At 43.6% G+C, this 12,019-nt stretch overlaps 1 protein-coding gene across 5 annotated transcripts in view; it reads left to right on the forward strand.

The window, feature by feature from the left end:
- ATRN (attractin) overlaps positions 1–12,019 on the forward strand; it is a 158,550-nt gene that overhangs the window by 134,892 nt on the left and 11,639 nt on the right. For all 5 annotated transcript variants that reach the window (XM_049650035.1, XM_049650034.1, XM_049650036.1 and 2 more), the window contains exon 26: positions 11,069–11,147. In XM_049650035.1, coding sequence (XP_049505992.1) covers positions 11,069–11,147 — 79 coding nt within the window. The remainder of the gene's footprint in view (positions 1–11,068; positions 11,148–12,019) is intronic.

A 12,019-nucleotide genomic window follows, 5' to 3' on the forward strand; every position in this document is an offset into this window, starting at 1 on the left:
GCTGCATCAAAATGCAAAAACACTGCCATGGGCCCTCAACAGTGGCATGAATTTACACTCCTACAGCAGGAATATAATTTGTCTTATGGCCTCTTCCTCTTACTGTGTCTTAGCAACACTAAAAATTGCCATTGTTTTTAATTTGCCAGTCTGAGAGGTATCACTGGTATCTTAAATTTGGATGTCTTTAATTATGAGTGGTGCTTACTAATCTCTTATAGTTCTTGTTTTGAATTACCTGTCCCTATCCTTTGTTTTTATTTCTATCGGGATATTTGCCTTTTTTGTACTAAAATTTAGGACCTTGTTTTATTTTGCAACTATTAACAGGTGTGTGTGCTCAGTTGTTTGTCTTTGAACCCCATTTATGGTGTTTTCCACGAAGCAGACCTCTCTGTCCTTCCCTGTTTTCTTCATGGGTATTTTCCCTGTTGTCTTTTCATGTTTAGGTGTTCCTATATCCGTGTGGAATCTATTTGATTACAGCTTTACTATACTCTGCAGTAGGAGTGCCAGTGAATCAAGGCAAGATATTAATTGCTTCGGTTCCAGGGACCACACCATCCACTAGGCCCGGGACTCACTCTCTGTGTTACTCCCTTTTTCAGTAAATACTCAGCACAGTTCATTGGAGCTGAGTGGGCACCACAGAACCTCTCTCCTAAATGTTGCAATGCTAGCGGTATGGAGTGCTGGAAATTTGATGAAACGACCTCCCATTCACAAGAAAATCTCTTCATTCCACAGAAGTAGAGATTCCAAAAGGAAACTGCCTTCTAATGTTACCACAGGAGAAATCAAAATCCCAAGATCTCCTCCCACCCCTCCCAGTAGTTTTTTTACTCTGTTTAGTGGCAGGCAGGTAGGGTCACTGACCTGAGCCACCTTCTGTGGTCCTTCAAGAGTGGGGCCGAAGCATCATTCTATATTCTTGCAAATTCAGTATTTCATCAATCTTTGCCCTGTGACTTCCACCAGCTTATGAGCCTCTCCAAGATAGCTGTCATTTCCTTCCTTTTTGGCCACATGAGCTGCAGGGCCTGGAGGGGTGGTAGACTTATCTGGGTCTCCTCTGCATTTGTCTCAAAGGTATTTACCTGATCCCACTGACCTGTCATAGTCTTAACCCTTCAGAACCCAACCCAATTGCCTATTCCATGAGTCTTCTCCTGATATATTCACCCCAAAGTCCATCCCCTTTGGGACTCTTATGATAGTACTTAATCACCCTTCAATGCATTTATTTACCAGGCTGGAGCTTAAGAACAACTCATACATAGCTGAACCTATAATTTGACATGCAAAGATGAACAGGGCCAATTAGAGGCCTCTCCTACAGGTTTTAAATTGGGTTTGAGAGCCTGAAACAGTTACATGTCTCACAGCCCTAGCTGTACCTTAGAACACCCTGGGAAACTTAAAAAGCACTAGGAGCCGCCTGGGCCCCATGCCCCAGAGATGCCAATTCCTTGGTCTCTTAGGGCACCTGATCCTTGTGATATTTCAAAGGCTCTCTTGTGATTCTTATGTTCAGTTGGCATTGAGAAACCCTAAGTTAGCTGAAAATTCTGTGAATTCAGGGCCTGGGGCAGTATTAATCCATCCACACGCAAGCTAAAGCATGGGAGGTCAGATGGGAAGGAAGATTGTGTAGCCACTGAAGGGGATGGGACCACGGCCTCAGCTCCTGGCAGCTTCATGAGTCCAGTCCCTACAAGAGCTGTCTGCTATGAGGCTTTCAGTGAGCCCTGTAACAGCCTGCACAGCCATCCGGTGGCCTCCAAAGTAGCGATTATCTGGGATTTAAATTCTAGATTGTAGTCATTTTAGGTTCTGTAGGAACGATTTTTGTAAGTTTTACCATTTTTTTTCTCACACCATCTTATGTGTCCCATGCCTTTCCCTTTGTTGGATGTTGTTGTTCTGCAGGACTGTATGAGTAATTCAGAAAGGACCTGAGAAGGAATTTGATACAGGGCGAGGAGGAGGGGCTTTCAGACTGAGGACTGGAGTCTTGAGTTTTGCAGTGTTGTCTTCTCTTTGCTTGTTTCTACTCCTTTCATCCTTTTGCTTGAATTCTAGAATTCTCTGTTAGATTAATGAGGAAGATTCTGGATCTGTCCTTTATATTTCTTAACTGAACTCACTTATTCTTTCATTTTCCTTTTGCACTGCATTCTATGTGAGCTCCACAGCAGTATTTTCCAGCTCATTAATGTAATCCAAAGTTGGGTCCATTTCCTTTGTTGAGTCCATCTGATAAGTTTTTTTTTAACTTTTGCACTTTATTTCTAATATATTTTTTCTTATGGCCTGTTTCACTGTGAATGTAGCTTCTTCTCATGTTCCTTTGTGAGATTAATATTTTATTTTATTTTATATTTTATTTTATTTTATTTTATTTTATTTTATTTTGAAGTCTTATTTTGTGCTATTATTAATAACTCTCCTCGGATGTTTGGGTTTTGTTGCTGTTGTTTGATGCCTCTCTTTCACAGTATTGGTTTCCTCAAAATGTCTGATTTGGGGATGTGTTGAAGACTGCCATTTGTCTGTGTGTGGATGCTATTTCTGTGTGTCCCATCCTCCAGGATGCTGTTTCTGTGTGTCACATCCTCTAGTGAGTGTGGAGTAGGGGCAGAGCATGTTGCTGGGCAGGCTGTACTGTTAGTTTGTCTCCTGAGTGAAAGGGCCACCATCCTGCCTGGCCTGCCCGGCCCCAGGCCCAGGGCTCACTGCCTCAGCTGCTGTCTCCCACTGCTTAGCACAAACACAGAATGGAGAAGAAGCCGCCTGTTGTGGCCACGCTGAATGTAGCTCCCCTTGAACACTGTGGCAGTTCCCTTCCCTCCTTGTATCCATTGGCTGTGGGCTCCAGCACATTTTTATTTTGTTTGGGTTTGTTTGTTTGTTTAAATTTTTTAGGATCTCTGTTTAAAGCAATTTTACAGATATGACAAAATTGAGAAGAAAGTACAGAGATTTCCCGTATCTCCCTGCCCCCACACAAGCATAGCCTCTCCCCCATCATCAACATCACTCCCCAGAATTGTACATTTTTTACCGAGGATGAACCTACACTGACACATCATGATCCTCCAAAGCCCATAGTTGACCTTAGGGGTCACTCTTGGTGTTGTATATTCTATAGGTTTGGGCAAATACATAATGACATATATCCAGTCTCCTAATACCCTATGGAGTGTTTTCACTGCCCTTAAAAATCCTTGTACTAGAAACCTTTTTTGCTTTTCAGCCCTCCCTGTTCTGACTTCCATCACCACACTCCATCTAAATTTGTGTGTGTGTGGAGGGCAGCAAGAGCACCTCTATTGCCACATCCCAGAGATGCTTTTTAGTTGTCATCTTCTTGATTCTCATCAGTATCAAGGAGCTGACCACCCGTCATTGAGACTCTGCTGGCCTTCTCTGACCCCAGACTGCTCTGAGGCCACTCTTTTGTTGAACTTTTCTGTCAGCTTCTCACTGTCGATGTTCTCCCAGAGCTTGACCCTGGCCATCTTCTCATTCTGTATTCCGATTGAACTCTGCCGTCCCGTCTGTGGCATAACACTCCCAGAAGTGAACTTTTTGGTCCTTCCTCACCGTCTGCCCTGCTGCCGCTTCCGAGTGACTTGTCTCCCATGCACCAGGCACTCCCTCACCACACCCCCCGCAGTCAGAGCCCCTCTACGGTCCACACAAAATCTGACCTTGGAAATGAATCCATGTACCTCTGTTCCCTTATACTCTGTGGCTTCTCATTGTATCTAAACTAACCCAGGTCAACTGACCTTTGCTCGCATCTCCATATTCATCTTATGCTACTCTCCTCTGCAGTCCCACTGCATGAGCCATCTTCCAATTTTTCACAAGCACCAGGCTCCTTTCCTACCTCACAGTACTTGCACGTGGTTTTCCTTTTTTCCTGGAAAATGCTTGCTTCCTTCTCCCTACCCTTCATCTCTATAGTTTTACTCATTGCTTGGTTTTTCCAGACAACATCCAATTCTCTGACACCAACTCGGTGTCCTGCAGGTCTGTTCAGTTCTGACACTACCTGGAGTTGGCACAGACCCCACCGGTTAAGGGCTCAGTCTGCCGGGACTGCACCCACTTCAGATGTCAACCACGAATGGGTCCTCAGGCTGCCCATGCTTCTGCCTGGCCAACTACAAATTCGGGGGTTCCTGTGACCCTCCCCACATTTGACAGTTTGCCAGAATGACTCACAGAACTCAGAAAAAGCACAGCACTTAAAATTACAGTTATTGGAAAGAATGTAACTCAGGAACAGCCAAATTGAAGAGATTCATAGGGCAGGTTATAGGGGTGGGTAGAGAGCACAGCTTCCACTCCCTCTCTGGGCATGCCCCCCTCCCAGCACATGAACATATGTGTTCACCAACCCAAAAGCTCCCTCAAACTTCATGGCTCCTCATTTCTTTCAAGGTTCCATTACAGAGACGTGATTAATGAACTCAGTGTCTAGCCATCTCCCCTCCCCTCTGGTTGTTGGGTGGGGATGCAGCAGGGAGGGCACTGAACATTCTAGCTCTCTAATCATGTGATTGGTTTTTCTGGTGACCAGCCTCCATCCTGAAGCTATTTGGGTCCCCTCCCTCCCATGAGTCATTCATTAGGATACAAAGGACCCTCCTGAATTACATTTCAATAAACCTGTTCTAAAAAAAAAAAAACAGCTCATTCAGACCCAGAGACCCTGTCATTTTTTAAATTTTACCTAAAACTGTGTAAATCAGTTTGGACAAAAAAAAAAAACTATTAAAGATATATATATATTTTTTAATTTTTAATCAAATTTAAAAGTAGCTCATTCCTTTTTAATACTGAGAGATATTTTGGGACACCTGGGTGGCTTAGTCGGTTAAGCGTCTGACTTCAGCTCAGGTCATGATCTCACAGTTCATGAGTTCAAGCCCCGCATCGGGCTCTGGGCTGACAGCTCAGAACCCGCTTCAGATTCTGTGTCTCCCTCTGTCTACCCCTCCACTGCTTGCACTCTGTCTCTTGCATCGTCTCAAAAATAAATAAACATTAAAAAAATTTTTTTTAATACTGAGTGATATTTTATGTAAAGATCAACCACAATTTATTTCTTCACTTCTCGATGGAGATGGACATTTGGGCTGTTTCCAGTTTTTGGCTATTATAAATAAAGCTGTTGTGAACATTTGTCTAAAAAAGTGGGGAGGGGGACACTCCTGTCACTCAGAAAATTTTAAGAATTTTAGGACCTCTGTGCCAGGAACTTAGGACAGAGACCAAATAAATACATTTTTTATTATACTACACTCATCCTTCAAAACTTGGCACAGCATCACTTCCTCCAGGATTTCATCCCAGAGCCCCAGAACTAAATGGTCTTCCCTTATTCTCTCCCATAGAACAATACTATTTTTCATCGTGGTCCTTCTCACAGTTTTTTACTTGCTTCATATCTGTGTCCACAGTTAGACTCTTAAGCTTCAAGAGAGCAGAGACGCTGTCTCTCATCCCTGCACACACACACACACACACACACACACACACACACCCCTTCAGTACCTAGTACACAGTCATTTGCAAATATATGTGGAAAGTAAACTAAGCCTTCAGGAGAACTGCAGAGTCTTGAGGAACCATAGGCACCAGCCTCTCTGAGGGAAGAAAGCTACTGGGTGCCGGTTGATGGCACACTTTGAAGGGATGGAGAGGCTGCATGCTAATTCAGTAGCTCCAGTTAGCAGGTGTATTCTTGGAACATGTGTACAGAATGAGATGACCCTGCTGCTAAGCACCAGCCCAATGAGGAGCAGTCTCTTCTGCTGCCTGGTGGAAGACTGAATGACACCATCAGAATTGACTGGGGACATCTTTAGAGACCATGGAATCTTGTCTAGTAAACAAGGACAGATGGTGTTGTTGTCACTCCTACCTTTTGAAAGGGAACCTTTGGAAAAGAATCCAGAACTTTGTTTATTTCTGAGTTTTGCTTTAAGAACTAGGAATGATGATGATCTTTTAACTGAGAATAGATTCTTTTTGAGCATGGGGAAGAAAATATTTTCCTCAAGCAAGTTAACCAGGTCCCAAAGGAGCTACATGAAAATAAGGGGGAAAGAAAGGTATCCAAACGATCCTAAGCACTCTGAAAAACAGCTCAGATAACACAGAAGAGAAGTAGATCAGGATGTTGTGGGGGCGCTCAGTGATTCAAGTGAGAAAATCAGTGTAAGTTGAGTTAGGCAAAATATTTCCAGACTCAGGCACAGTGACATAAACTCTAGATTGTGACAAATCCATCAAACCCTCTTTATGTCTTAATTAGATGCTAATCCAGACTCTAGTAGGAGCCTTGTGTATGAAGAGGGGAATAATAAGACCCACGTGCTTGCTCTGGGAATTAGATGAGGTCATGTGTGTGAAAGGGCTTTGTATCGGGGAATGAGTGCTAGAGTGGTTAGGACGACAACTGGTAGTAGTAAGAAGAGCCCCACTAACACTCTGTGGAAGTCTTTGTGGCTGGAGTCACGGGTGCCAGGGCAGCATCTGAGTGAGGTTAAAAAGGAGAAATAAATGACATCACATCACCTGGCCAAAAGGAGAGCACATACTGGGAATTTCTGATGTAGGCAGGATACAATGTACTTGTAAAACGTAATTATCTGAACTTCTGCTAGACCCTTGCCAGATTGACAACAGACATTTTGGCAAATCCATTTCATGTTCCAGAAGATAGAAGTGATCGTGGGTTCCTGCTGCTCTGGATCTAATTCTGACCAGAATGATGAGTGTAAAATCACAGGAACATGGGAAGAAGCAGTGGTATCTCTGCTTTCAGGTTAGCTTGGAGGTCAAAGCCAGGCCAAGAAATGCATACATAGTTTTAGAAAAGCCAGACTTGTAAGGGCAGGAAAACATAACCATTAGTTAATAGTCATGCCATGCCCTCTGGATGGAAAGTTCAAGATGCTCTCAAAAATGTCATTCTAGGGGTGCCTGGGTGGCTCAGTCGGTTAAGCATCCATCTTCACAGGTCATGATCTCACAGTTTGTGAGTTCGAGCCCCGCATTGGGCTCTGTGCTGACAGCTCGGACCCTGAAGCCTGCTTCAGATTCTGTGTCTCTCTCTCTCTGTTCCTCCTCCACTCACACTCTGGCTCTCTCTCAAAAACAAAGCTTAAAAAAAAATGTCATTCTAGCTGCACAATTAAAATTAAGCTGGTGAGAAAACAGAGAGATGCCCCAAAAGCTGAGCTCTCACACAAATTGTGAGTTTTCTGAAGACCTATATAAAAGATAGAAAAACCTAGAATTAAGAAATGGATTTTTTTAGAATAGTCTCAGGAAAGTGCAAACCTTGGATAAGCAGGAGCAGGTTTAGGATAAAAAGACAAAAGGATTCTTGTTTTCTCCTCAGGTACAATGCAGGCTGGAAGTAAGAGACTCAGCCTAGGGCTAGTGTCCTAGGTTTGAAACGAGAAATACACTTTGATGATCTTTGAGTGACATTGGCAAAATGTTAATAACTTCCAAGGATAAGTAATAGACACAAAGGAATTCACTAGATCATTCCCTCTACTTGTGTGTATGTTTGAAAATTTTCATGGTATAATGTTTCTTTAAAATTACATTTGCATAGAAAAATCTGGGAGACAGTTAATAAGAGAGACTGCAGTAGGGTGAAGACTGAGTTACAGCACCACCAGTACATAAGTTAGCGGAAGGAAGAAAAGAAAGGAGGTGTATCAGCGAGCGCCACGTTTTTTGAAATAACTAGAATTTTTGTTGTTGTATTGCCCTGGGAGAAATCATGCACATACCAGCTTTGAGGGACAATCACTGTGAATTGGTATGCTGTTTGTGTCGCTTCTTAGAAAAGCTGGAACTGGTGGAAGCAACTGGGTTTTTGGTGTTTTTAACAAGTGTCCGTTGAAGACAGAAGCCCCACCTAGGCCTAGGGGGACAGGGGACACTGAGCTGCATGGTTTACACCTCTGGCTTGAGGGTAGTCCCAGGAGAGGCCTCTGAGTGGTACCAGGGTGCTCACCTCTGAGGACAGCCCTGTACTCAGCTACATCAGTAGGGTCTTGGCCAACTTGGAAACTGTTCTCATTCGCTTCTTGCCCTTACATGTGGATATGCTGCCTCCTTGTGTTTCTATTAGAATAAAAATGTAAAAAAACAGCATTGTGCATGGAAACCAAGAAAGACGGGTTACTCTTCTCAGACTCCCTTACTGCTTCTTCCTCTTCTCCCCAACTTCTCAATAGTGGGGTGCCCCCCCAGGACATTTTTCTGTATTTGTATTCACTCCCTGGGTGATCTCATCCAGATTTATTACTTCAAATACAATATGCAGGTGACCTTCGAACAACACAAGGTTTGAACTGTGCAGGTCCACTTATACATAGATTTTTTTAAAACAAATACGGTGCAGTAAATGTAATTTATCTTTCTTTTTTTAATATTTATTTATTTATTTATTTTGAGGGGCGCCTGGGTGGCTCAGTCGGTTAAGCGTCCAACTTCAGCTCAGGTCATGATCTCACAGTCTGTGAGTTCGAGCCCCATGTCGGGCTCTGTGCTGACAGCTCAGAGCCCTGGAGCCTGCTTCAGATTCTGTGTCTCCCTCTCTCTCTCTGCCCCTCCCCTGCTCATGCTCAGTCTGTCTCTGTCTCAAAAATAAATAAAACATTAAAAAAAATTTTTTTTAAATATTTCTTTATTTATTTTGAAACAGAGAGCACGCGAGTCAGGGAGGGACAGAGAGAAAGGGAGAGAGAATCCCAAGCAGGCTCCACACCATCAGCACAGAGCCTGACCTGGGGCTCAATCTCACGAACCACGAAATCATGACCTGAGCCAAAATCAAGAGGCAAATGCTTAATTGACTCAGCCACCCAGGCGCCCCTTATGATTTTCTTAATATTTTGTTTTCCATACCTTACTTTATGGTAAGAATATAGCATATAATACATATGTATATAATACATATACAAAATATGAGTTAATCTGCTGTTTATGATGTCAGTAAGGCTTCCTGTCAGTAGTAGACTATTAGTAGTTAAGTTTTGGAGGAGTCATAATTTATACGTGGATTTTTGACTCTGCGGGAGGTCAGCCCCCCTAACCCTTGTGTTGTTCAAGGGTTAACTATATACTGATGACTCCAAATGCCATCTCCAGGCCAGACCTGGCACCCAGCCTTCAGACTCCTATATCTGCCCACATCATCTCCCTTTGGTGACTAGGCAGATTCTCAGAATTCAGACTGCTGTCCTGGACCTGCTCCACCCAGAGCCTTCCCTGTTTAAGTTGATGGCAAGTTTCTGAGGCCAAAATCTCTGACTTCTCTGTTCCATACCCTACATCTAGCACATCAGGAAATTCTGTTGTCTCAACCTTCCAATTATGTCAAGATTTCCAGAGTGCTTTTCACACTCCTGTTACCAGAGCCTAGCTTGAGCCACCATCATCTCTCCTAGACTGCTGGGCTCCCTATTTCTACCGTTGCTGCCCTATTGGTCTCCTCAGCATAAGTTAAATCATGATACTTCTCCACTCAAATGCCTTCAGGCCTTCCATGGTCTGTGTCCCCTTACTTCTTTGCCTTTATCTGTGACCTGACTCCCCCTACCCCAGCCATGGTGGCATCCTCAGGTTCCTCAAGCGGCTCTAGGTATGTCCTTACCTCTGGCTGTGCACGGCTGAGCCCGTCGCCCAGGCCTGTTTCTGTAGACATCCCCTGAGCCAACCCCCACACCTCCTCCAAGTCTTGCTCAGATGTCACCTCCTCAAGAAGTAAGGCTCACCCACTCTGACCATACTGCTTTATCGTGCCATTGTCACTCCCGAACCCCCTTGCCCTGAACCCTCTTTTTATTTCTGTCTCATTTACTACCTTCTAACATGCTCTGTAATTTGCTTATTTATTTTGTTTACTCTTTAGCTCCTCCTGACAGAATGTAAACTCCATGGGAACACCAGTCTTCTGTTCAGTTCATCAGTGTATTTTGTGGGCCCAGAACAGGCCCTATCTCAATAAAGTATTGATTAAAGGGTAAATAGAGACTGTCAGGGAGGAGGAACAGACCAGCAGTGTCAGGACAGCCAAGGTGCCCAGCAAGACAGGAACTGAAGGCTCTCGCCTGAATGATGACTCTGGAAGCCCCTTCTCTCTAGTCAGGGAATCCATTGGAAGGGTCTTCCCTCATTCATGTCAGGGCAGTGGTGGGCTGCGGGAGCCTTGAGGTTTCTACTTGAGAGAGGGTGGAATTTCAGTCATCCTCACACCTCAGAGTGCCCTTCTCCAGCCGGCCTGAGGGGCCTGCCTCCGGCCCACACTTGGGTACTTGGAAGCCGACCCCATGCTACAAATGCCTTGTGTTTGCAGATGACAGAAGTCACTCATTCTCTCTGCTGTCAGGGTAGCTTTTCAAACCTTCCACACTTGGTTTACAGATGAGAGAACATTGAACGCATTTGCAGTTACAAGACCACTGGGAGGTATTCTCTGCTAATACTTTTGAGAAAATGGTTTGAGGTTGACTTTATTTTATAAAAATTATATGAATTTATTTTATAAAACTATAGTTGAATATATTATTATATAGAAGATTATTTCTTGTGTATTTACCTCTTCCTTATGAAAAGCTGGTTGTTACTGTAATAATTAACTTTTCTCATTTTGTTAGACTTTATCAGTAAAGGCTTGCCAATTCAGTTAAATGGCATGCTTGTCGTTCATTATTATTATCCTAGAACTGTTTTTCTTATTTGGGATGAGCCATGACTGGTCATTCCAATAAAAAACCCAGTGGGAGGTTGCAGCTCTCTCCCGGTGCCTTGTGGGGACAGTACTGTCCTGATGTAGGACAGGAAGCTCAGCTTCTGAGAGTCTTCTCACACTGGCTTCCTGTGAACCAGGACATGGTTGTGATGAATCATCAGAAAGGTGCTTGGAATTGGTTTTGGGAGGGCACTCCCTGCCTGACCTGCAGTGTGGGTGACAGTGCTGATTCTGGGGGCTGGGATAATAACTCAGTACTTTCCTTTCTCACAGTTGTTTCCTCTCTTTGCTCCTGGTGGCTGCTGTGGTTTGGAAGATCAAACAAAGTTGTTGGGCCTCCAGGCGTAGAGAGGTAAGCCTCAGTGGATGGTTCGCGAATGCCTGTAAGAGTTTCTTCCTTTCTGTTCCTCTAAAGCAAGTCAGTTTTAGCTATTTAGTGATAATTGAAAGACATACTGTAGGGGGAGTAGTGCTGCCCTTTCCGCAAAATGTGGTCAGTAGATTTCAGTTAGTGCTATACAGAGTATAATTAATTCTGCACCACGTGCTTTTAACTTTCTAAAAGGAAACTCTAATATTGACTTGCAGATTTCAGTTCTACCCATATTCTACCGGCACTCTGTCCTTAACTCAGGCAGGAGTTCTGAGGGCTCAGTAGCAGAGCCTTTCACAAGAACGAAAGTAAAATTAATGAGCTAAGCATCTCAGAAATATCTCTTCACTCAAGGAAAGATAAATCAGTGTCTGGTCTAGTTAAGTTTTTGCTTGAGTTTTATTTTTTAGTGAGTCTTGATTTATTTCTAGTGCTGGGTTCCAAAAGAAATACCAATAAGTCAAGGAAATATTTATAATTGACAAATCAACTAAGTAAACTTGGTTAAAAACTACAGCATAAGATCTTTGTTTATCATAACTTTCACTGATATTATTTGCCTTCTAGTCATCCTGTCTATTGCATCGTTGCTAATGGAAGGGCACTGAGATCCAGACTGACATACGCTCCTTGATTTTCTGTATCTACTCATGCCCTTTTCTACATAAAAATTGATCTGGGGGCACCTGGGTGACTCAGTCGATAGAGCGTTCAACTCTTGATTTCGGCTCAGGTCATGATCCCAGGGTTGTAGGATCAAGCCCCACGTCAGGCTCCGTGTTGAGTATGGAACCTGCTTGGGATTCTCTCTCTCTCTCTCTCTCTCTCTCTCTCTCTCTCTCTCTCTCTCT

The sequence above is a fragment of the Panthera uncia genome (assembly GCF_023721935.1).
Source record: "Panthera uncia isolate 11264 chromosome A3 unlocalized genomic scaffold, Puncia_PCG_1.0 HiC_scaffold_11, whole genome shotgun sequence".
In the NCBI taxonomy this organism is placed as follows: domain Eukaryota; kingdom Metazoa; phylum Chordata; class Mammalia; order Carnivora; family Felidae; genus Panthera; species Panthera uncia.